This window comes from Pelecanus crispus, chromosome 9 (genome assembly GCF_030463565.1).
Source record: "Pelecanus crispus isolate bPelCri1 chromosome 9, bPelCri1.pri, whole genome shotgun sequence".
Lineage (NCBI taxonomy): Eukaryota > Metazoa > Chordata > Aves > Pelecaniformes > Pelecanidae > Pelecanus > Pelecanus crispus.
Genome location: NC_134651.1, coordinates 12472123 through 12497249, shown reverse-complemented (window position 1 = coordinate 12497249; position 25127 = coordinate 12472123). Strand labels below are relative to the sequence as shown.

Below are 25127 nucleotides of genomic sequence, written 5' to 3'. Positions count from 1 at the left end.
GCAAGGAATCTTAGATGTGTGTGGCTAGACAAATAGGGTTTGACATGAATTATTAAAAATAAGAGTAAAAATGGACATTACAGCAAGGCATCTTTCCTATTTTTATAACTAGCTTCCCATTTAAAAATGAAAAAGCTTCCTCTCCTGTTCTGCAGGGCAAAAGCCTTTCTTTGCAACTGGACAAAACAGTGTGTCTCATGGGAATGGACACTGACAGTAAACACCATGGTGTCAAATGCCAAAGCAAAAATATGGAAGTTACTTCTCTCCTGACTGTTGTTTTTGCCATTTTGATGGTTACCTAGAGAGCTAAAGGGGAAGTGAAACAAAGGAGTGCTTGTTAGCAGTTGTACGTAGGCATCTTCATGCTAATGCTTCATGGTGATATTAAATCAGTCCTAAGAACTGGCCAGAACTCTGGGACTCCTGGCTCCAGCTTGCAAGACAAAGAGCCAGAAGAGCTCTGGTGAGCATCCTGCCTTTTTGGGCTCCAGTGTCCCAGGTTGTTCAGTATGCCTTTACCAGGTTTACTGTGCTTGCATTACTTTACCTTTTAAGGCTAATGTTACATATGACAGTCTAGAAAAAGATTTAGGGGAGTAATGCTTTTGCTTTCTCATACCAGCTTGCAGTGCTGTGGATTTTTCCACAATAAGAAAATGGTGTAGGAAAATGACATTTTCTATGAAGCACCAAAAAGAAAAAAAATCAGTGTGCCTCTTGTATGCTAGTGAACAGCTTTTTAGCATCAGTCTCTTCTCAGTGCCTTGACTTCTGCTTAACACTGGATTTTTTTAAACTGTATTATGATGCATTTGAAAATTGATACTAGTATGGCCAGGTGTGATGTGGTTAGGAAGAGTTTTCCACTTGGAGAATACAAGATAAGTGAGGAATAAATTTTTCTGGCTGCCTGAAAGTTTTCTGATAGAATCTGAACTAAAGGTTTGCAGCTTATAGAACCCCAGATGGTTTGGGGCTGGCTTCATGAAATGCGTTTTGTATCACCACAGTTGAGGTTAGCTGAATTTCTTGCTTCTTTATTTCTTAGGGTGGCTTAAAAGTTGGGATTTTGTTTGGTTGGTTTTGCTTGGTTTTGTCTGGGGTTTTTTGTTGTTTTGTTTGGGTTTAAGGTATTGCCTTTATTTGGATTTCAAGGCACTCATTCTGTTAGGCTCCAAACTCCATTATTTTCCTGTCTGCAAGGCTGCTGAGGTGGATATCTTTATAGGTAGTCCTTAGGTCCATGTCTGTGCTGTAATTTTTAATTAGATAGGCAGCCAGAACATTGACTAAATACCTCCTAATGTATTTTAAATAATTAAACAACAACAAAACCCCATACTTGTCCATTGTTCTTCTAAAATGTATTTCTTCCCATAGTGCTTGTATGTTGCAGATCAGCTTTGACTTTTGTCTGTCTTGCTTCTCTAGTAGTTTAAAAAGAAATGAAATATGCCAGATAAAAGTGCCTGTGATAATGAGGGAAGTTGAACTAGGTGGCTGTGTAAGTTGTTATTTTATGTCGTATATAGAGGCCATAGAGCTGGCCAGGGGGTTGGTTTGGCATGGGCCAGATTCTGAAAGAATTCAGAGCATTACACTCCAGAGAAATGAATGTCTTTTTTTTTTTTTTTTTTTTTTTTTAAGTTAAATGGGAAGTGCATGACCCCTTTCTCCTGTAAAAAGGTCTTGTGATCTGTTAGCAAGTGACTGCAAACCTTTTATCAACTATTATTTAGGCTGCTATCTTTATGCAGGAAGCTGGAAGCTATAAAAATACTCTTTCACAGCCAGCATGTAAAAATACATTTTATGTATTTGTGTTACTTAAAGATGATGCTCGTGGATGTAGCCCTGAGCCTCCTGTCTTGCTTGTCAGTACCACACGAGCAGTGTTGTCCTTAGTTACCATACAACAAACCTGTGCTTTCTTACAGTAGCTTGCAGTGACTCTTATTTTCATCATGACTTGCTAATGAAGGTAATGTCTTTGTTCAAATCTGTTCTTGTAGATACAGTTGCTAAAACAAGATCTCTGCTGTCTGTTATGTTGTCTTTTTATTTCATAGTTCTGCCCTCTGTCCTTAGGCTTTCTAAGACTTACCTGAATTCTTAGCTTGTGTGCTTTGTCAGTGGACAAGCAATTTCTTTTTACACTTAGCATGTTAAATAGAATGTGCATGTTTTCTTGATGATGTGTTTCTGACTATGGAGAAATTTTCTTTCTCTGTAGGAAGACTGGATTTTTGATTGGTCACTAGGCCTTTTGATTGAGGTTTATTGTTGCTGACTAAATTCAGTAACTGGAAGATGTTGAGCTCCTATTTATGGCTACTAAAATTGAGAAATCTATATGCTGGCTTGACAAAATACGTCTTTGCTGGGTGAGACTTTTTCAAGGATTGTTTCCTGTTGGTGGAGTCTAACCACTGATTACACAGAGGCACAGAAATTTGCCCTAAGTGTCTGTGGGACTCTTAGGGCAAATTACTCATCATGTTGTTGCTCATTGCAGACTGATGGTTGTACAAGAACGGGATCAGACAGAAGAGAACTAAGTTACCTCTTGCTCTTTCCAGATGCTGTGAGCCAGCTGTGATGTTCCTGCTGGAAAGGGAAAATTTAAGTTGTTGCTGAAAGAGGATGATTGCTGCCTGCTGTATGAGCAGTTTTTGTTTAATTGGCATGGATTTATTTAAGTAGTAAGAGAGTTTTCAAAGATGACTGCTTCTTGCTCTCTGGCTGCTGGGAAATAACCCCTGAAGAACAGTGCTGTGCCCATTTGCCTCTTGGTGTTATTCCTCATGAAGGCTGGTTCCTGCATTGCAAATGATGCTTTTAATTTTTTTGCTGTGATCACTCTGTGCTCGGATGTGATTTCACTTTTACCTGGTTGCAGAGTGCCTGCTTTAGGTTAAATGAGACACTAGTCTGTGACGTTTTCAGCTACATACCTGGAAGTTTTGGGTTTTTTTGGGTTTTATTCCTACTCCCTCCCTCCTTGAGCTTCAAAGTAATCTAGGTCTTATTGAAGGCTTTTGATTCTCAAATATTTTTTAGACGTAGGCATCTTTCACAGCTATAGCAGTCTGTCAATTCTGGCTTTTAACTGCAGGATCCTCTTAAATTTTGATTAATGAAAGAGAAGCGAGAGCAGTTAGAGCTTGTTCTAACTTAAATGGCTAGTGACTATCACCAAAAAGGGGAGGAAGGAGACAAATTAAGGACCACAAAAGTATTTTTAATACTTTCTCCTGGAACTCTCTGGCAGTTGTTATGTTAGGCTCTGTTTTGAACTTGCATATGTTTTAAATTAAATATTTATAAATAAATGTTGGAAGGACATGTTATCTTTAGTACTTTCTGTTCTGTGGATGAAAAAACCTAAGCCTTTTGCTGTACATAATTTTAGTGTGTAACCAAAGAATTCTGAAAACATTAAAAATTAAAGCAAAGCCCGAGCTGAAAATTTTACTGTAAATGGAAACTATCTAAAAAAAATGGTGAGCTGACTGCTTACTGTAAGAACTCCAGTACTTTGCGGATTTCCCAATCCAAAGAGAGATGATCTGGAACTGTCAGAAGCTCCTGATTTCCCAGATGATAGACTCTGGTAGCTTTTATGGATTGTGAGGAGCAATTCTTTCTATGAATTTTGTGCTCTGATGGAAGGCTTGAGCATGTCTGAGAGAGTGCAGTTTGGGACCTGTAATCTTATGCCAATGAAATTATTTTGAGCTAATCTAAACTGTGAACATGTGCAGGTCTACATAGTACTGTTGTTTCTGCTGTCTCTTAAACACTTGCTCTTATTTTCAAGTGAAATAGCTATTCTATCTGTGATTTTTCTACTTTGTGTGAACTATATTGGATGAAGGAAGGCTTTTGTTGAAGTTCCAATGGTCATAAAAAAAGGAAGTTCGTTCATATAAATTAAAGGGGTGTTCCAGGCACTCCCTGTCCTGTTTTACTCATGATCATTGATGTGGTGTTGTCCTATTTTGGTTAAATGCTCTAATTTTCTTAGTACAAAAAGAACAAAGGGCAGCTTTCTGTGACAAATCTGGCAATACCAGGCTTATGTATATGTGAGAGTAATGGAGATGAAATTCAGGTGGGTAAGAGATTCTGCCCACCCCTACAGTAAAACCACAAAGAGATAATTTCAGCACATGGAATTTTTTCTCACCCTGCTGAGAACCAGTTTTACCCCTTGTGGAATGGGCACGTACACCTTTTGGTCTCTGGAGCGAGTGATTCTGCTTGTGATACACATACCCTCAGAGAACAAGAAAAGCTCGTACTTGGATACGCAGTCTCAGCAGAGGAATGTATCTATAGGAGGCAATGCAGTGAGCTTGTGTGCTCTTTTGTTTACACAGAGTAAAGGTGGATTTAAATTTAAACCAGCAAGCTTGTATCCCCCTGCTAAGTTCATCGTAGAGCATCAACCTGCAGTGTTCTGTCTTCTTGCCAGAATGAATGTTAAAATAGTGTTTGTACAGAGATGCTTTTCTTATAAAAATGTGCTTTGAAGAGACTGAAGATGATGAGAACTGAAGTCAGATACTCAAACTGATTTAGCTTTTGTTTATTTTCCTCTTCCTGTAGGCTACAGTTCTGCGTTAGTCATTTATCAGGGAATGAAGTTGTAGTTGCCACCGTGGGCTTGGGGTTAAAGTAGAGGAGACTTTGGAGGAGAGGAATTAATATAAATTTATAAGATATTGCTTGCATAAATAACAGAAAACAATAGTATTTATACCCTCTTCTAGCACAGTTACCTAGAATAATACATACAGTAATACTATGATATAGACATAGCTACCATTCTACTATACGTAGCTGACTTGTTCCTCTGTTTTATCAACTTCATTCTCTGTGAGCAGCAACGTATCCAGCAGAATGGCCGATGACGCTTGGATGGGTGAGCTCCTCAGCCTCATTGGGCTCTGGTACATAATGGGGTTAATCCCATTTCTCATCCCATGCATGACAAAGAGCTTGGAATTTTCTGCCACAGAGCTTCTGAAAGAGATCCTGCTGGAGCGCTTCCGAAGGGCCTTGATAGGCTTTGTGGTCCAATAGTTGCAAGTGATATACCTGCTGAAAGCCTCCCTAAATGTTTTGTTGAAGAGTGTATAGACAAGAGGGTTCACTCCTGAGGATACATATCCTATCCAAACAAATATATCCATAAGCTTTTGAAAAACCTCCTTGTTGCAGGAGTTGCACAAAACTGAACTTATGTTTGTTATGAAGAATGGGCACCACATCAACAAGAAAAGAAAAAATACAATCCCCAGAACTTTGGATGCCCTTTGTTCATTGGTTATCGTTTGCATGGACTTCCTCCCAATTGTAGATGCTCTGCAGATAGGCATGTCATTGGACAAAATCTTGTCCTTTCGGGAGCCATTTAGCATGGCCACCTTTTCTGGTGAGGAGGCAGGTGTTGCATCACGCTGAAATACTGTGGACACTGTTGACCAAGTGAAACGCTGAGGTGGCTTGTTGATCAAGTAGGCCTTCTTGCGTAGCACTTGGATTGTCAGAAAATAAGTGACTATCATGATAGCAAGGGGAATGAAGAACGCAGCCACTGATCCATACAGAATGAAGTCATGAAAACGATCAGGCATCAGGACACACGTGATGTTTGTAGAGTTGCCATTTCCATCTTCAATGCCTCTGATGGGGATAGGAATAGCAATACCTACAGGAGAAAAACCAAGTACTTCAGCATATGGTAATTGCTTGCAATCTCTTTTTTGGGCCTGAAGCCTCAGGGTCTCTAAAGAAAGGTAGCTCCTGAGCTCTGGAGCAGGCATAGGGTGACAGAGAGAACGTGAATCGTTGAGAGTATCACGTGGGTAATTGGGCAAATAGTACTTTGTGAGACTTGGCAAGCTTAGAATGCCCTTTCTAAGGAGATTGGGCCTAACCCTTAGTGATTGAGGAAGCAGTATAAAGTTGCCAACTTCTCAAGTGTAAAACACATGAACTGCTTTGACTCTAGTTATTAGAATTAGTATGGCTTTTCCTCCAGTGAAATGTGTTTCCCTAATGCCACCTGCTTCCCCCCTACTCCCCCCCCCAGTAACCTTTGCACTTTTTGAAGGGTGGTTCTGTAAATACATAAAACTTGTCTTTCCCTCTTATCTTAACCACATCAAGTGACTGGACACAGACAGCTGATTTTTTTTTTTTCCACACTGCTTGACTCCTCCATATATACAAGTAGTTAAATAGATGCCAGAATTATGCAGTGTGTGTTTGAGATGGATTTGTTGTTTAAAGTCTCTTGCATGTTTAAGAGTGTTTAAATGAGTCTAGCTAGCTCTGTAATTCACCACTCGTTTAAAAAAAAATGTTAGCAGTCTTGTCTTTTAAATTAATTTTTTATAACCACTAAATTACAGACAGCACTTCATTGCCAGCAGTCTGACATTACAACAAAAACAACAGGTTCCTTGCTGTCTGGTGAAGGTTATTTGTGCTATGTTTCCTGATACCACTTAATGAGATCTAGGGATTTACTGTATTCCTCTGCTACTCTGCTTACTGAAGTTGGTTGAAGGCAGCAAGAGCAAAATGGTTTACCCTTCAGCCACTTGATCCCTTTTTTAATAAGAGGCACATGTTCAGATACAGCAAACACTTAAAATGAGGATTCATCTAAATTAACCTTTTATTTGGAGAATGCTGGCTCAGCTGCAGAGTACTTTTGTGTTAGATAAAAAAGAAATGGAAAAAGTACAGCACTGATTAATAACAATAAATCAGGCATTAAAAGGTCAACTTGTAAGTGTCTTGGCATACTAACAGTTTCCTTTTTTTGTGATAAAACAGAGATAGCATCTTTTCTCCTATCATCACAGCTCTTCCAGATTTTTTTGGAAGTTTTGGGTTTAGGTGTGTGTGCCTCAGCCAAGAAGGTGGATGTACCCATTCTCCTATGCATCACTGGCCTTAATAATCCAGAATAATTTTGTTCTTTCTCTTGCATGCAGCACTAAGCCTGTGGTGGCCTGCAGTGTGCATTAAGTTATTTGAATTAAATGTTTTCACCTCCTTAGCTCATTTAACAGATTTTTTTTTTTTTTTTATGCATTAAAGACAGGTGAGGTACCACATGCACATCACAGAGGTGCTAATATCATAAAAGTTATACACTAGCATCCTTTATATAAACTGTTCAGGGTTTAGGATTTTTTTTGTGTGGTTTGTTTTTGGTTTGTGGGGTTTTTGGGTTTTTTTTTGCTTAGAAGTTAGCCTTTCTATATGCTATATTGCCAGTGCATCTCAATCTTCAGTGTGAATGTTACCAGCCACTCATTTATCTTTCAATCTTTGATGTAATAAACCATTTTTTAGTTGCTTCATGAGACAGTTGTAAGGTGCAGATTTTAGCAGCATCTGCTCAAGGCTTAAAATTGTGTTTGGGCCAGAATATACTACCACCAGAACATGAAATCTTGCTTTCCCAGGAGACATGCTATGTATGCGGATACTGTCTTCTGATTTTTGGACTTTTAGGACCATGAGGAAGAGTGATGATTATCCCTACTCAATCCTTGCCCTTTCTGGAAAGCCTGATAAGGACCAGAAGTTCAGGCAGATTTTTATGATGTAGCTATGTATGATCCAGGAGGTGGATTTAGGCCAGCCCAGGTGTTAGGGTCTGTTAGTCAATAGTACTTGACCAAATTTTCCATTTTGCCCATCTTTCACCTATTGTTTTGGACATGAAAAGCTTCTGCATTCCTTTTCCAGTCTCCGAGTCTCGCATACCTATTGAAATGAGCCAAACCACGATGATTTTGATGATTGTTGTAGCCCAAGAATTGTACTGACTAGCCTGGATTGGCTTTTTAATCGCAATGTAGCGGTCTAGTGAGATGGCACAGAGGTGCATGATGGAAGCTGTGGAAAAGAGGACGTCAAGGAACAGCCAGATAGGACACAAGGCAGTTGGAAAAGGCCAGGCATTGTCTGAAAGAGAACAGAAAACTCATTAGAATCTAAGCTTTTTGAGAGTTTTCAGTGTGTGGTTTTCCCTTGGCATCAGTACCTTTGAGCAGTTCATAATACTACAGGAACCAAGCTTTACCACTGCCTCGGCTAGATTCTGTCTTACGTTTTAGTTAGCTCCTAACTGGCATGGTTGCCACCATGATATTGATCAGGCTGTTTGTGTATTATAAGCCTTTCTCTGTCTTTTTGTCCTTTTTAGATCACAAGCTTTTTGTGTCAAGGACTCTGGATAAAAATTTTTTAAAAAATGGGCCATGACTGTGCTTGGTCCTTGCACCCTGCTGTTAAATGATTATTTTCAGCTATTTCTCCTTGATAGTCCTATGATTCAAGGTTCTATTAAGTGAAGGAGATAATGGTCATAACCAATGTATTAGTCAATCATTGCAGAACTGTGGTTAAATTTTAGTGGTGATCTTGAAGAATCTAGTCACACAGTTTTAAAATGAGTTTACTGTGTCACTTGACCAGATACAGTTGAGCACTAATGTGGCAAAGCAGGGCTCTTCTGTCTCAGTAATGATTTTATAAAAATTGAAGGGCTTTCATGCATGTCTTCCCCCCCCCCCCCCCCCCAAGAGCTATGGCTTGTATAAATCTGTCATCCTGTTTCTTACAGTAGTTATCTGTCTTTAATGTTAATCTTTATAGCAAACATTAGGGTCTGTCAACTGCATTGTGTCCAAGATAAAGGTTTTGTAGTGTTCAGCTTCCCAGAAGGCTCATGTTTTTGAGAGCTGGGTCTCCCCTATCAATGTTTACAATATCAAACCAAATTACTTCAGTAAAACTCTGATATTTTTTTTTTCTTTAACTGCTTTATTTTCATTCACAGGTAGTTTGTATTGCACTCTGGTGCTAGCAGTGTTCAATATGAGGTGTACCTTAGTGTTGCGTGTCTATAAAAATGTTCTGTAGTCCTAGGGAAGAATATGTGAACACAGAATTTCTTTCTATTTCTAATTGTAGAAGTTGATCTACTAAATATATTTTCCTTCCTTATAAAATTCAGCTGTACTCAATCAGTAGGCACATTAATAGTATTGCCAGAGAAATCAGTTCTTCGTTGAATGTCGATTAAGGAAGGAAGGAAAAAAAAAAGACATTTCTAACAAATCAGATTGGTTTGGTTTTAATCTCCTTGCTCTGAATAAATAGATCTGCGTGCTGAGAATGCCAAATGAGCCGGACTACTGTAACGCCCAGTCTTATCAATGTGGTAGTGTTGCGGTAGTTTGAGATTAAAACATTTTTTCATAATGTGACTGATAGACGGAAATGATAGTGGTGCTGCCTTGACTTGAATTATAAACTCCAGAGGACGGAAAAATTTATAAAGTCAGACAAAGCACGTACTTGTCTGCACTCTTACCTATGTTGGGAAACCTCGCCTGTTAAACAAAGAGAGTGGATGGATGGAGCCCTGAACTGAACCTCACCCCTCCCCAAAGCAGTGGAGTCCAGGTGAGGATGATGTAGGCAGTGAGGCAGAAAGGAAAGAGGTGGTCTATTTTCAAATCATTAACCAGTAAATTTTGATATCTAGCTGCATATTTCCTGAAATAGATATGATGGTTGAAATTATGCTTCAAAAAACTATTCTGTCAGGCAGGTATGAGAAAGTTGTAATTAGTATATTATGAAATGCTTACTCATATTTAATTTTTCTGTCTACACTTTCAGCTGGCAGTAAGGTGTGGTGTCTTTCTGAAGGAAAAAGGAAAACCAAAATGTCTTGTGGCTCATGTAGCCAGCTGGTTTTTAAAAAAAAAAAAGGCAAGAAAAAAAATTAAAAGAAATAATTGATTTGATGGGCTTTAAATGTTTTTGCTCACTCCAGAAAAATAAGACTACTTCTTTTGACTCTGTGACAAAGGATTAATTCAGATAAAATGTGAACAATGGAAAGTGTATTCTACATCTTGAAGGATGGCAGATAACATAGCTGGATTTCAAGTGAGCAGCTAATACTTCTGTTGGAGAGTACTTAACATGCCACTCCCTGGATTATAACTGCTTTGCTTTCTGGAGAATTGCAGCATGATAAATTCTTTCCTTTTGTATTTAATTTTCTCTTTACAGAAGAAAACCCTCAAATATTTTGCAACAAAAACCTATTTTCCTTCTTTTAAATATAGATGCATTTAAACAGCTGCCCGATGCAAAGCAAGCTTGTACGTTTTTGAGTTGTAAGAGCTTTTGTTAATTGATAAGTACAACTGAACAGAGAAAGCTTTGTCTTGTCTTTATTTTTGTCTTGTTTTGAACTGGGTGCAGAAGGCAGTTATGTTATCACATTCATGATTATAGTATTATGTACTATTGTATTTGTGTGTATGAGATTATATTTTTTTATCCAAACAAAATCAGAGTAGACTTTAAATGCAGTAGCTGATAAGAATTGAAGAATATGGTTATTATTTAAACAAAACAGGTACTGTGAAACTGATACCTTAAAGTCCAGAAGAGTCATGTAGTTGTCTAGGATTCATACTGTGGTATATTTTGCTTTTAGTTATTTTGATTTGTTGGTCACACCTGTGTTAGAAGCTCTGTGCCTAGTGTTTGAGGAACTGCTCTGGGATGAGATTTTGTGCTTTCCTGGTGGTGGTGGTGGTATGTATCACTGTTGACCTATTCAGTTAGCTTGGGAGCAGGGAAAAGATGGAATATTAATTTCCCCTCAGGACTCAGAAAGCATCTCTGACCCTTGAACATGATGGTAACCTGCTTGCTTGTTGTCCTGCTTTATAATTCACAGTGAAGGTAAAATGAGTATGTCCTTCCAAGTGGTGATACGAAGCCATTAGCAGGTCATGCTCAGTTTGGATTGTTACAAGTTCTGATTGTCCTAGTATAGATCCAGGCTGTTGGAGCAGACCAGAGCTGCTTTCCTTCAGTAGTTCTGAGTGTTAGAAATTTGGATAACTCTTTTGAAAGCTAGATTTCAGAGAATACTGTTATTTCCTAACATGCTCTCCTTTTTTAGAAGAAATGAGAAGGATTTAGCAAGCAATAAAAGCAATGAACTGTTTGTATAGTCTGATGCTCGCACTCTTAATTTAAAATTGCAGTGTATATTTGTACCAGAGTACATTTTGGTTGCTCTGCTGAGAATAATTCTGCTGCTCATGGTATTATACCTGTGAGTTACAGATGTATTTATTTATCTATAAAAGGGGCAGCTCTTTATTGCAGAGACAATCTATTTCTGAAGATTTTTCTGTAAGCAGACCGTCAGGGCATGGAGCCAATATCTGTAGTAGGTTTTGAATTTGAACGCTCTGTGACATGGTAGTTTTTACAGTCAGGATCACTTAATGTGACTGCACTTCAGTTCACACCTTGTCCCTCAAATATTCTCCACATAATTAGATATCAGTCCCAAATAGGAAGCATAATATTTGTATTCTGTATCTAGAAGCTGCACCCAGCTATTTAATTATTATGGAAACATTCCTGTGTGGAAGTGCCAGGAGGCTGGATTTAATTGGCTCTCTGGCTATCAATGATCATTCGATGTTCAAATAGTTATCTGGCTAATGCAGCTCCAAGATTTAGACTTTTTTAATATTTAAATATTAAATGTCTGTTCTAGCTTCATTCCAGTAACTCCTCATGTTTTGCTCATGCTTTGAACATCTGTAAACACCTCAGCATCTTCTCCCAGTCAGTGAAGAGGCAAAGCAGTTTTTCTGGTTGGCTGCCAAAGAGAGACTTGTATGCAAGAAATTTCAGTTTTAACCACTGCTATGTGAAAGGCTGGTTGCTGTTTTACTTAGTTAATTATAACTAATTTTGCTACTTTCTTGTAAATTTCCTGCAACAGGAAAGATGCTTTTGTTTGACTTTTAAATTAAGATTCCTAGCATGCTTTAAACTGTTTTAATCCAGTGCTAAGACCTGGTTACTTGAGAGATTAAGGAGCAATAGTCTCTTTATAAAGTTAAAAAGAAAAGATTTGTCAGTCTAGCAAAATGAAAATAATAATAAAAAAAAAAATCCAAACCGAAAAAACACCACCACCAAAAAACAACTCCACAAAATCCAGAACTTGCCTTCCCTTTGTATTGATTGCTAGTCCAATACTAGTACTTTTTATGGTTAACAGTTTTATTTTTATTATTAATGAGGCCTTTGGCAGGAACTAAGCAGTTACAGTATCTGTGTGTATGTATGTACGTATCTGTTTCTTGCCTCTGCACACACTTGTGCACATACATGACATACCAAAGCTTTGTATAAGTGACTGTGGTTTTTTCAAATTAGAAATCACTGTCCTGGTCATATATGTTCATTTTTCTTTTTAGAAACTGTTGCTTGAAAAAAAGGCTATTTTATGATCTCAGTGATGAATTCTGACCTCCAGTTCATACTTCTGTTTAGGGAGCAGCAGTCTGTAATATACAGAAGTTCAGTGTCAAGGCATTTAGTGAATAAACACATCTGTTAATAAAGTGATACCAGTCTTCTGCAGCAAACAAAAGCTACTGATGGCCTTTCTGAAATAAAGTTTTTGATTGTGTTTGCTTGTTGCTCAGGCAACTCTTAGAGTTCTAGCACAGGAAAAATTAACTGCTGCAGCCTTTCATTATCTAGGGCGCAGTGGTATCTATACCTTAAAGGTAATTTTGTAAATCCATAAGTTTATTGAAAAACCTGTCTCTTTGATCCCCCCCCTCCGCCATTTGTATGATACAAAAATGACCATTTAAAATGTATTCTTAAAAAAACTTTAGGAGTAGAGAGAGACTTTCCCATGGAGCTGCCTCTGATTATTTGTCAAAAGCAATATCTGAAATAAAGCTAGGCATGAGAGAATATGAAAAAGTCATGCTTGTTCTGTAGTGACTAACCAGAAGGAAAATATCACACCCAATGTATGTTCGTGTAAAAAATACCTATTTTATTCCATGTAAGCCAGACTAAATGATAAATCTGAATCTGAAACATGAGGTACACAGACTGAGGCTTCCTTGGCTTGACAAATGAGTTAATTCTTTGGGATGCTTTACAAACCTGCCCCTTTCCCCAGGGTGGGAGAAAATCTGTTTCTCTGAAACTAGTACTGGTAAAGTTTGTTGTCAGTGATGATACCAGGGACCACCTCTGATTGCTCATGCAGCTTGGAGTTGATACTAAGGTAAAATCAGGTGCCTGAGTCCTAGAAAGTTCAAAACCTGTTCACTGTACTGAACAGATACCTAGTCTTCATTTCACGTTTAAGAGGACTGCCTGCAATTAGTGTAATATCCAATAGAACAGATATACCAACATTGTGCTGATGTTGTTAAAAATAATATTACACTGTAAAAAACGTAATTTCCCATGTCCGGCCCAAATTTAGTATCAGTTCTAAATCTCAGGTGACTTTCGAATGGTTTGTTTCAAAGGAAAGAATGTCACAGTGGGTATACTTCCTGTAAAGACATTAAGCTGTATTAAGGTGAGAGAGAGAGAAGGTTTAGCAGCCCTCATCCAAGTGATTTTTAAAATTGTAATGGTGACAACCAAACAGTTATTCTGTTTAAATTAGACCTCCCCAAATTGTACCCCATATGCTAACCTGATGAAACAAATGCTCTGTACTTACCAAATAATATTATGAGAAGGGCAATTGGCATCACAAACAGACCCACAAGCAGATCTGCCACCGCCAAGGACGTCAAAAAGTAGTTGGTAGCGTATTGCAACTTTTTCTCCAGCGACACTGCCAGTATGACAAGTATGTTCCCCCCAATGGTGGGGATTATCACCAGGAGGATCAGTAAAGCTGCCCAACGCACTTTGTTTCCTTGTTCATCACTTGGGTAGTCCTGCTTGGGTTCTCCTGTTACTGAGACAGGCGACAAAGATCCATTGCCAACTCCAGACCCGTTCAAGAAATGTACAGAATAGGACATTTTTGTGTCCAGCAGAACGTATTCAGGAGCTGTATTTTGCGCAGGAATTGTGTACGGTGCAAGAGTTCACTGTTCCTCTCTGGTCCAGGATGGTCCTGAAGAAAGGCCAGCATGGTCAGTGTGGTAAACTGGTCATCTGCTATTTTGAGATACTGTAACCATGTCCGAGCTGGTATGCAATTTTTTTATCCCGTGCCTTGCTGGGCGCAATTACTTCTTAAAAATGAAAGACCTGTCTTGTGTCCATCTCTGGTTGGTAGGGTTCAGCGGTCTGGTCTCCCCTTTATAGCAAGGTTCAGGTCTCAGAAGATTATAGGAGACAATTCAATAGCTGTGTAAAGTAAGCAGTGCATTAGCTTCCTTTTTTTTTTTTTTTTCCCCCCCTTTCTACAGCAGTAAAAAATGATAGCTAATTTGGAAGCCAAATGGTTCCCTTTAGATACAGTGTACGTAGATTTGCTCTTTTAAGTACAAACTGATGCAAAGGCAGATGCTGGCGTTGTGTATATGCAACTCCTCCTCTCCCGAGTGTCTAGTCTCCAGCAGCGTGTGCGTAGGCAGACGGCAGTTCCCATATTTCCCCTTATTAAGAATCCTATTTCTCCGCAGAGGGTCACCCCAAAAATATCTTCAGAAATTATGTATGAGGTTTCTGTTTGAATGTCTGCAGTTCCTAATTTATCAGGTTAGGGTCAGGAAGCTTGTAGACAATAAAACACTGGTGATAGTCTCAAGGGGACTGTAAAGATTTATGGAACTGAGACATCTAAATTTACCCATTACTTGAAGGGGGTGGGGGTGGTGAGTAAACCGCTTGTTTTTGTAATCTGAGCAAGGCTTTTATTAAGCACAGCCTTTTCTCTCACTCCGTCTTTCTCTCCCCATCTCTCTCTCTCCCCCAACTCTGCTGAAGTCTTAACGCTTACATTTCCCCCTTCAAGCAGAGACTAAAACAGCTGTCACGGTGTTAAGCTGAACAAATGCTCAAGTTACTGAGAAGATTTGATGTGTTGCAATTTTCAGGTGAAGAAAGCCTTACCTCTTTCTCTTGCATTTTAGTAGAGTTCACTTTGCATCCAGGAAGATCCTTTGTAATTTTCTTTTTCATCACGCGGTGGATTTTAAGATAAGATTTTTCACTACTTTCTGGAAAACAAGTTGTTCATTTCATTTTGTTTTTTATAATTTTTCTAAAGCTCATCTCTTTGTGTGCTTTTGTTTAGCACTTAACGATTCTTCTAACACCAAGATTATGAATTTCTGTTTTGGGAGAACTGTTTTTCTTACCCAGGTATTTTCTCCAGCTCTTGAATGGAGGAGAAGAATCATTCTTGCCATATTTTAAAAAAGATAGAAATAAGGTCGTGTTCTTTTTTTTGCTGTCCCTTCTCTTCCATTCTTTTGATGATTTTACTTAAGTGATTAGCAGAGTCTATGTGCAGTTTTCTCTTTGTTCATTAGCAAAGCTCGCAGTCTGCTGCTACCCTTGTTTGTTGATTTGACTCATTCCAGTGTATCCAGCTCCAGTGCTTGGAAAGCAGGGAAGTAAATGAGTGGGGGTTTGGCTGGAAAAGAGCCAGAGAAGGTTAATTGATTCAGTGCTCCAGTACTATAATGCACGCGCCGCGTAGCTCTATCAGGATGTGCAGATCCTGTAAAAGACCCTTCACGCTACAATGTCGTAGCTGTATGCACGGTAGCGTGTGTATGTCTGCGTGCTTGCTCTCTGGACGGAAACAGAGTTAACCCTAAAAAGTTCTGCTGCCCTGTAAACACTCCAATTTTTTTCTTGACTAATTTTATAAAAGCATGTCTAGCACGCTATTTTAAGTGTGTGCACTATTACTTTAAATCTGTCTTCATGCAGCTGCTTTTTGTTATTGTGAGTGTTCTGTTACCTTCCAACTTTCAGTTAGATGTGTGTATGGTCTCTAACGTCATCTTATAGTTCTACGTTAAAATGGAAATAGAGTTCACTTCCAAGCTGGACAAATGTGTCATAGAGTCCTTGAGTTTAAGGCCAGAAGAGACCATGAGATCATCATGGTCTGACCCCCTGTATGTCACTGGCCATTACATTCCATGAATTGCTAGTGTTCACCAGGCTTGAGCTGGGAATCAGGTCCTCAGCGAACTGTGAATCAATTTATATTTGTTTTTTTTAAAAAAAAGCAAACAAAACAAAACAAAAAAACCCAGTAGCATTCATATTTCTAGGGTACAGCTACTTTGGGGCCAAAGAGAGAAAGCTGCTGCCAGAAATTAATAGAAATACTTGACTTGGTGTGTTCAGATCATACAGTAGAATGTCCAGCAATATAGTTTTCACTTGTTCCTTGTTTTTCCTGTTTAAAGGAAACCTTCAGTAAGATTCCATGCTGTATTTGTTTGCAATTTACTTTTGATATCTTTATTCTTCAGAAAAGTATATATTAGGAAATAAAGATTAACCTAGCTATAGTAATTCTGTTTTCTTATCTGGCCACCTCCCCATTGTCACCCCTGACAGTACTGAGAGCAGAGTGCATAAAAACATACAAAAAGCAGAAATCAAGACAGAACAATACTGTATTGGACTAATGAGCATTTGGATGCAGTTTTCCTTAAGCTCAACTATGTATAATCAACTTCTGGGGTTTTTTTATAAATCTTGAAGGCTCTCCTGGCATTAATCTAACTCTACTTGAAGTCTTTACCAAAATTGCCATTGGATTAAACACAGCCAGTGTCCGCTCTTTCTGATTGTGCAGATGAAGCTTGTTTTCCTTCATCATTGACACTTGAGCTATTTTTTTCCTTGTTGAAAGGCATCTGGAATTATTACCACTTTCTGGAGATGGAGCTATTAGCAGTATGTCTGCATCATAAATTGGGGGAAAAAAAAATGTTCTGGAGTAAAACCACCAAAGTATGGTAAAAGACAGAATAATCCTTTAACTTCAGTGATCTATTTGTGGGTGTATGCCATGTGCAGATCTTCATGTCATATCTCTGAATTTAAAGAACAGAATTAAAACTTTGGGGAAAAAACATAGACAATGCATCTATCAGAACCATCTGCTAATCATCAGCATCAGTTACTGATGCAAGCCTATGCTGGAGCTGAAGCATTATTTTGAAAGAGGTTTTGTTTTGCTTTTACTTTTCACAAATTCTTTTTCATAGCGCAATAGACACTGTCCCTTCAGTGTGGGGGAAGTATCAGAGTTACAGAAATATAATTTTGTCAACTTGAGTTCTGTATTACCTCTTTACAAATTTTCTTCACAGATCTTACTGTCTGAGAAGCATCACTGTTGGCTACTGCAGTAAAAAGTTGTTTTGGTCAGAGTGAAAATCAAGTGTTCCCACTTCTCTAGAATGCCTCAGTGGATGTTACAATGTCATTTATATGACAAAATCATCTCTTTAGCCACTAGAATGGCTAAATTAAATAAATTGGGAGGGGGGAGGCACCTTGATGAAGTACCAGCTGAAGGCTGTACCGTTGCCTGCAGATTGCTCTGATGAAAGCTGTATAAACGCATTCATATCTAATTGAAAAGGAATTTTTTTTTTTTAAATACGGATTAAAACAGATTTCTCAAGAACTTGCAGAGGAAGATGATACGAGTTTAGTTGCATGTAGGCTTGCATAGCATATGTACCTTCTTGGTACATTGTTTCATTTCAGATGGCTAGAAAACTTATCTGCCTTTTGTGAAGTTTTTTGAACTTTCCCAGGTTTGAATTATTTCTGAGAAACACATCCTCCTGTATATCTGTTACAGATCTGCAGCAAGTTCTTCACTGCATGCTACCGGCCAGGCTTTTTGTGCAGGCCTCTGTCCTGCCCCATGTCCAGCTCTTCTCCTGTGTTAACAATGATAAACCTTAAATCTTGCTACACCCCACTCGTGGTCCGCTGTAACCAGAATATTTGAACCATGCATAGATATTTTTTTTTCCCCACCCCTTCCTGTTATTTCTGTTTTCAAATTGCCAATCCTGTTTTATTTGAATGGAGCCATGCCTACATTAGATGTGAGCTGACACTGGTGACAGTGTTGCTGAGTTGGTGCGTATCCCTCAAGTGCATCTGCTGCGCCTGTTGGCAGCCCTCAGCCTCATCCTCCTGACAGCGGGAGGCCTCCTAGAAGTTCTCATTCTTCAGCAAGTCTCGCTTAAGCAACCAGGAGGCATTTCAGAGAAAAACACTGTGGAGAAGGAGACTGTGTTGCACATGAGATAGTTGCAGGAAATTCCTGGCACGGGAATAGCTCGGATCCTTTTTGTCGAGAGAGAAAGAGATGGGGTTTACACCCATGCTTAGTCTACACCAAAATATGTCAGTTTGTTGCATTTTTCTCTGCAGGTTTTCCATCTTCTGTGTTTTCCCCCCTCTGCTACACACACCCCCCTTCAGAAATGACTGCAAATTGTGCAATTAGATATCTGCATTCCTCCTTTATTAACTCATTCATGGAGGAAATGAAACTTCTGTTAAGCTTTCCTTTTTTTGTCTGTCACTGCACTACCAAAGCAACTTGTGGAAAGAGTTCTGTATCAAATGATTAATTCATGTCCAATAGTTTAGAAAGTCATAAATATTTAGAATCTTTTGAAATATGACTGGGGAGACTTAATGAGGAATTTAAAAGATATATTTGACATTGTTCTTTAATTCTCTGGCATTTCATTTTTCACCGTGTTGTAAAGTCCTTAAATATTTAGACTAAAAAATAAGTGTATGTTAGTGATGCTTCAGACACTTCCATTTTTAGTCTCAATCACAAGAGCAGTGTGATGGTTTACTTTCAGTATTCTGTTTATTTACTTATTGATGCTACCTTGTATACATATACAGGTTTCAGGTTTAAATATTGCTGAAATATAAAGAGAAATGGCAATAGTCCTCTAACCTTCAAGAAGTGCTATTTACAGAATTGGAGATAAACTGCTCAAAGGTATTTGGATGTGATTCTAACTGGGCTTTGATCTAAAAAACTAAGTGGAATATGCTTCAAGATATGGCAATCTGAGGTTTTTAATTTGACTTGTGGTGGTGTTGCATGCCTCTTGGGGAAAAAAAAAGACTAAAGTGGATTGTTAAACAGAGTCAATGTACCTAACTGTTCCTCAACTTTTAGTAGCCCAAGAAGGCTCTTGTAGACAAAGCCTACTAAGAATTACAGTGTCTGCAGGTGTTGCAGTTGTAATTACCTTCAGAAAAAACCCTCAGTTTAGGTTCCTTCCAGATTCCTAATAATGCTGCTGTAAGAAATGTTTCGTGGTGAAAAGGAAATAAAATTGCAGGGTTCTCTGCAACCTATGGAGAACCTTCCATGGTCAACATCACGGATTGAAAGGAAAACCGACCACCTTCCCTGTCCAGCTGATCTGTTCTGGTGGTTTTGTCATATTAGTCCGTGTTAGTAACAATCGACATCCTGGTCTTTATTTTGTGAATTTTTGGACTGGAGGCTTAAGAAAAACTTTCTTTCCTCTCTTTTTGGAAGTATTGAAGAATCCAAAACTTTCTTTGGTTTCTCAGAAAATCTAGAGTGCTTACAAGCTAAGTATCAGCTTTTGTATATAAAATATTTATATGTATATAAATGTCACTTAAATTTAATTATATCAAGGAGGTGAACATCCCCAGGAATGAGATCAAAGTTGAGGCTAAGGCTAAGGTCACTGGGCAGAAGTTAGGCAGCTCCTTTGTGTTATCTCTGGTTCTGGTTTCACTGAAGGTTCAAAATCCTTAGCCACATAGGGTGTGTGTTTCTTGTAGAGGTTTTGAGAGCAACAAAACCTCTTTTTTGGTGAGTAAAACTAATAAAATGCTAGCTATTATGTTTTGCTGGGAATCTCTCATTGCACTCTTGGTTCATCTCTGTTTTTCTTTATGGTTTTGTTAATGACTCCTGAAACAAACCAAACTGGATCTTGAAGAAAGTCCTTCATCTGCAGCCCATATATCACAACAGTAGAATTTATCCTGGTGTAGAGTGGAAAAAAAGCTGTAGCTGACTACTGTGTTGAAGTCCTGTAGAAGAAACTTTTAGGCTTTTTTTGGCTTCTTGATTCATTTAGTTTCCTGGTAACAGAGATGACAAAGTTGAAGCTAATTGTGATGTTGGTTTTTTTGTATATGGGTCTGGGTTCACCGACGTCTGTGTTTTGATGCCTTATGTAGGAGCAGTTGAGCAATTTTCAGATGAAAATGAAGGAAATAATCAGGCCGTTCTTTTGTCGTCGTTTTGCTGTTGTAGTAAAATGTAATTGCAAAAGCGACCTGCTTGAGTAAAACCAGTGTTAGGAAAAAAGGAAGGAACCAGTGCATTAAAGATAATTTGGTTTAAAAATAGACATTGCCTATCTTTCTAAGATATACAGCCCAGTTTAGAGACCTGTCTTAAGCTTTAAAGTGGGAATTTTTAGCTGCAATTACTGGACTCTGTTATGGAAAGATCAGACTAGAGAGCTATGTTATGTTGTTTCTGTCCTCAAAATATATTAAATATACTCCAGATTTAGAATTTTTACTATGACATTTAAGAGGGGGGGAGGAATCATGTCTGGAGATGAAATTTTTGCCCACTAAATTTCCAGATGTTATCCTAGTATTTCATGTGGTGTTATCTTCGTTTAACTTGCAGTTATGACAGATGTCTGTATTAGGACTGACTAAGAGTAGCCTGTTGTTGAGTGTGACTTCTGATAAACCATTTATCTTAGTACTGTTTTTAAGTTTTCTCATGCTTTGTTACTTCTCTCCCTCTCTCACCAGAGGTTTCTATTCAATAACCACATTCATTCAGCCATGAGCACAACAGAGTGGTGGAGGTCTCCAGCAGGGAGCCAGAGGGGTGGACTTTGTTTGGGAACCTGCATGGGGCTTGGCACCTGTGAAGTGGAAATGTCCTCTGTCAGCAGCAGGACTGCCCCTCCATTGTGCTGAATGTCAAGTTGGTAGCTCATGTGGCTGTGCTCTAAATGAAGGGTGAAAGCCTCGGGCTAGGGGGAGGAGAACGTGGTCGTGTTTTAAACGTATTCCCCAACTGGATTGCCAGTTGGAAGTAATGCCACAGGAGCACTATTGCAGCCTGTAACTGCTTATGAGGGCTTTTTAATTTTTCTTTTGATCGCTTGACAGAATTGTTTTGCGTTTTATGAATTTCATTAAGTGTGGGTTTGGGTTGATGTGAGCTAACCTTTGGCAACAGTGTGTAGGACTTTGTAAAGCATCTCAGCCATAAAGCGAGCAAGCAAATGTTATTGCTTAAGCATTGATGCCAACAGTGCTCTTGTGTACTGAAGTCCTGTTCCTCTGATAAGCATTTTTATGAGGCTCTTTAGCTTCCTCAACCCACTTGTGGTTCTGCCTTCTAGTTGTCTATTACGTGGGAAGACACTTTTTGAAGATTGCGGATGTGAGAAGACTGTGTTACTGGGGAAAGTGGTGGGACCCCTTAAGTAGCTTTAACTCCCAAAGGGGGTTTACAGAAGGCCCCCTGTCAAAATGTTTGACCATTTTATGGATAGATTTGAGATAAAAATGTTTAAAATAATGGCCACAAATAATGTGAATCTGGCTAAGAATTCTAAAATCAATTAGTGTACATTAGTCTTGATTTTATAATAAAAACTGTGTTGGAACTTCTGAGCCTTCAGACACAAAGATGTGTCCAAGTTAATGATTCTATAAAATCCAGTTTTCTGAACAGGAATTTAATGATTAATGCTTCAAAGTGCATAATCACATCTTTGCCAGAAGATGTTTTTCTCTTCTTTGGCTCATAATCTGCCTGTTCAACATTTGCTGAAGTAAAGCAAACATAAAGGTGTTAAGAGTCTTTGTGCAAGAGCTGAAGTCTTCTGTGCAGCTGAATGCTTGGGCTCATTTATTATAGGATTTGTGATTCCTAGTCTCCACATCAGCTCATTTTTAAAAAAACATTGTCAGCATCCAAGCTGTTATTTGAGCAACAGACCGACAGGTAGTTTTAAATGTGACTTTTAGTTTATAGTCTTCACTTCTACTGCTTGCTTGCAGGACAGAATCATTCTGTTTCCCAGCTTTTCCCTCATTCTTAACATTTGTCATCATGGCTGCATGTTGAGAGGCAGCAGGGTTTCCAGCAACTTTGTGTTCGTTCCTCTCTTCTTGCGTGTATTTTTTTTGTTGCTGTTTGGGTTTTTTGTTAAGATGGTGGTGGTAGATGGGATTCTTTCCCCATGCAGATATTTTAGGAAAACTCATAAAGAAACAGGCTGTTGGAAGCAGGGGTGAGGTAGGAGATCTGGATACTTGCTGCCATTACTGCTGAGGGGTTGAATAGCCTCTGAAACCTGGGTGCCTTCGGGTCTCTTCAGCAATTCTGGCACAGAACTGGTGTCTGTGTGGTGGTGCTGCCTGACTGCAATCAACTGGAGCAGGAGAGAGGATTGTAAAGAGGAGTTTAGGACTAGTTATCAGAGGAGACTATGGGAAGGTGTTGAAATGGGACGAGATTAATAGCTTGAGTAGAAATTAACTGATTTTTTGTGTACAGTATAACTGAAGTACGAGTGTGTGGTTATATGAGCATGTCTTTGGTCCTCAGTCACAATGAAAGAAGATAATGAGCTAGATATTGCGTAAGGTCTTTTTTACTTCTGTTTTCTATGATTTGGGTATTCATTTTAAGTAAAACCAATGCTGGAGCATACTCTGTAATGGTTTTTCTACTTCTTGAGTTGTTGAGTGCTTTGATAGACAATGATTCTACATGATGCTATGTTTCCTGTTTACAAAGGTACTGCTGCCACCCTCCAACCTCCATCTTTCTGTATAGCAAACATAAGAAGGGAAGCTAAAACTAAGGTGTTCTTCGCTCTTCCTTTGTACATTTCAGACTGGAATCAGTTTATAGTCAAAGTGAATGGCTTGCAAGACTGCTTTTTAGGATTGTGGATGTGACAATTAAAAAGCTGGTCTGGGCTGCAAGACACAGTGAGATGGAGTGGGTAACCAGATGATGTGCACTTTGAAAACACACATAATTAAATCACTTGCAATTTATAGTTTCCCATCTTTCTTTCTCATGAGCATGTACTTGCCAGCCACATTCCTGCAAAGCTCTTGTGTTCATGGTGTCATTTAACAGATTAGCTGTGATGGATGTGCTTGCAATGAGTTCAGAATGCAGATTTGTCTGACACAGGGATGTTTATTTTACAAATGATTTTGCCTTTGCTGCATTAGAAAAGCTGAAATTGGCAGTGTACAATATTATGAAGTGGTTTGTGTGGCATCAAAATTAAGAGTGATAAATATGACTACAAAGATAGGAGGGAAATCAATGTATGCACACCTGCAAGTGAGTTCTGCCCTACTTCAGAAATACTCAATATTCACAAGACTATTAGGAATATTACAAGACTGTTTGTATCAGCAATGTCTGCTTCTTGCTGTAGGAAATTAAGGGTTCCCTTTCATCTCCCCCAGCACTGGGCTAGAAGTTCTGTTGCTGTAATGACCAACAGGGCACTGGTTCCCAGGGGGGAGGCATGGAGCATATGCTCCCTTTTCACATCTCTTAAAAGGCAGCAACATCACAGCGTGATGTTGTAAGGAGGTAACAGTAGACACTGCTGCTACACTGGTTGGAAGTGTGTGTTGTACCAGCATTTCCTTAATGTGCTTTGATTTACAGCAGTAGGTGGGGGTGAGGAAGAGTTGGCAGAAGCAGTGATTGCAAAAGGGAGTTTGGGACCCACCAGCCTTGAAGGTTGATTGAATACTGGAGTTGGGTTTTGTGTCTGCTGGTAGGAGATTTAGTACTGTGTGTCTCATGGAGAGTAAACCTCTGCTAGTGGAAAGTCTGTCACAGCAGCATGATTTCTAGAGATAAAGACCTCAATCTCAATAGGTATGTCATTCTTCTGGGTAATCTTTTAAAGGCAGAAAATATGCACTAAAAAGGAAGACTTCAGTATTTGGAACTGTGTGTGATATCAGTGGTGATAGGGAAGTTTATTCATTTGTGCACTTCCCTGCTCTCCTCTTAGTCCATTTAGTTCCACCCCTCTGGTTACATTTTGAGAAATGCAAAGCATACAGCATGGAAGAACAATTTTAAACTTTCCAGTATGAACAGAGTGCAGTCTCCATATTTTGAGGAACAATAATAATGGACAACATTCTCTTTTTGCCTTTCTTTAGGACTCCTGAGCAGTGTCCAAGCGTGGTTTCTTTGCTGTCAGAGAGCTACAATCCCCATGTGCGTTATGGGGCTGCCATGGCTTTGGGTATCTGCTGTGCGGGCACTGGAAACAAGGTGAGGACCAGAAGCCATCCGCTGCCAAGACTCTTGCTGCTCTCTCCTTCCACAGAGACATTTGTACGGAAATGTCACACACAGAGTTCAGATTTCTTGCCCATGTACACTGCTAGTCAGCTGGACTAGAGCAGTACTACTTTAAATTCTTTAACTCTCCTGGGCATAGGGATTTTTTTCCTGCTTGTACAGAATAGATATAGTAGAAGAATGTTTTTATACATTATTGCCACATTCTTGGAATTTTGTCTTCAAAACTTTTCTTAGAGTTTTCTTACTGTCACATTGGCACTGAACTTTAAATGTATGTTCAGTACTCCAAAGTCAATACTCCTATGCCCTTGGAGTTGATCTTTTACAGACAGTTTTAGTGGGAACAGGAGGATGCCAGTGACAGGAAAACAGAGGGTGTTTTGCATAACTTCTAGCTCCTTTCTTCTTTTCTGTGATACACAATTCATGGAAGGTCCACATAGTAAAGCCAAGTGCAGTGAAATTTAATGAAATTTACTGTAGTTGCAGGTGCATCACTCACAGCCAGTAAATTCTGTTCTTGCTTTATAAGTGTCAGTGAAGGATAAGTCTCACAGATGATAGCAGGGACCTTTTAGAGTAGAAGGATTCCCACTTCTGCTGTGGGAAGTGAGTGCTCATTGGGACAAGCAGCAAGTAAACTTGGAGATACTTCATCCACATGTGTATATAATCTGTACTGGTACTGAATGATGACACCAAGCTGAGTGGTGTGGTTGACACACCAGGAGGATGAGACGTCATCCAAAGGGACCTGGACAAACTGAAGAGGTGGGCCTGTGTGAACCTCATGAGGTTCAACAAGGCCAAGTGCAAGGTCCTGCACCTGGGACGGGGCAACCCCTGA

At 39.0% G+C, this 25127-nt stretch overlaps 2 protein-coding genes across 2 annotated transcripts in view; one reads left to right on the top strand and one right to left on the bottom strand.

The window, feature by feature from the left end:
• PSMD1 (proteasome 26S subunit, non-ATPase 1) overlaps positions 1-25127 on the top strand; it is a 75085-nt gene that overhangs the window by 23749 nt on the left and 26209 nt on the right. Inside the window, exon 17 of the mRNA XM_075716346.1 lies at positions 24133-24247. Within this exon, the coding sequence (XP_075572461.1) occupies positions 24133-24247 (115 nt within the window). The remainder of the gene's footprint in view (positions 1-24132; positions 24248-25127) is intronic.
• On the bottom strand, positions 4839-13943 carry HTR2B (5-hydroxytryptamine receptor 2B). The gene is made up of 3 exons (XM_009477912.2): positions 13634-13943; positions 7798-7998; positions 4839-5719 (listed from the first exon to the last, which is right to left on the bottom strand). Exons 1-3 carry the CDS (start codon positions 13941-13943, stop codon positions 4839-4841), a joined length of 1392 nt encoding a protein of 463 aa, XP_009476187.1.

Excerpts from the sequence above, each read along its gene's own strand:
- HTR2B (XM_009477912.2), bottom strand. The coding sequence starts at position 13,943 with ATGTCCTATTCTGTACATTTCTTGAACGGGTCTGGAGTTGGCAATGGA. Across the intron at positions 7,999-13,633 it reads CCTTCTCATAATATTATTTG|ACAATGCCTGGCCTTTTCCA; the intron begins GTAAGTACAGAG and ends GTTCTCTTTCAG. Across the intron at positions 5,720-7,797 it reads GGTTTGGCTCATTTCAATAG|GTATTGCTATTCCTATCCCC; the intron begins GTATGCGAGACT and ends TTTCTCCTGTAG.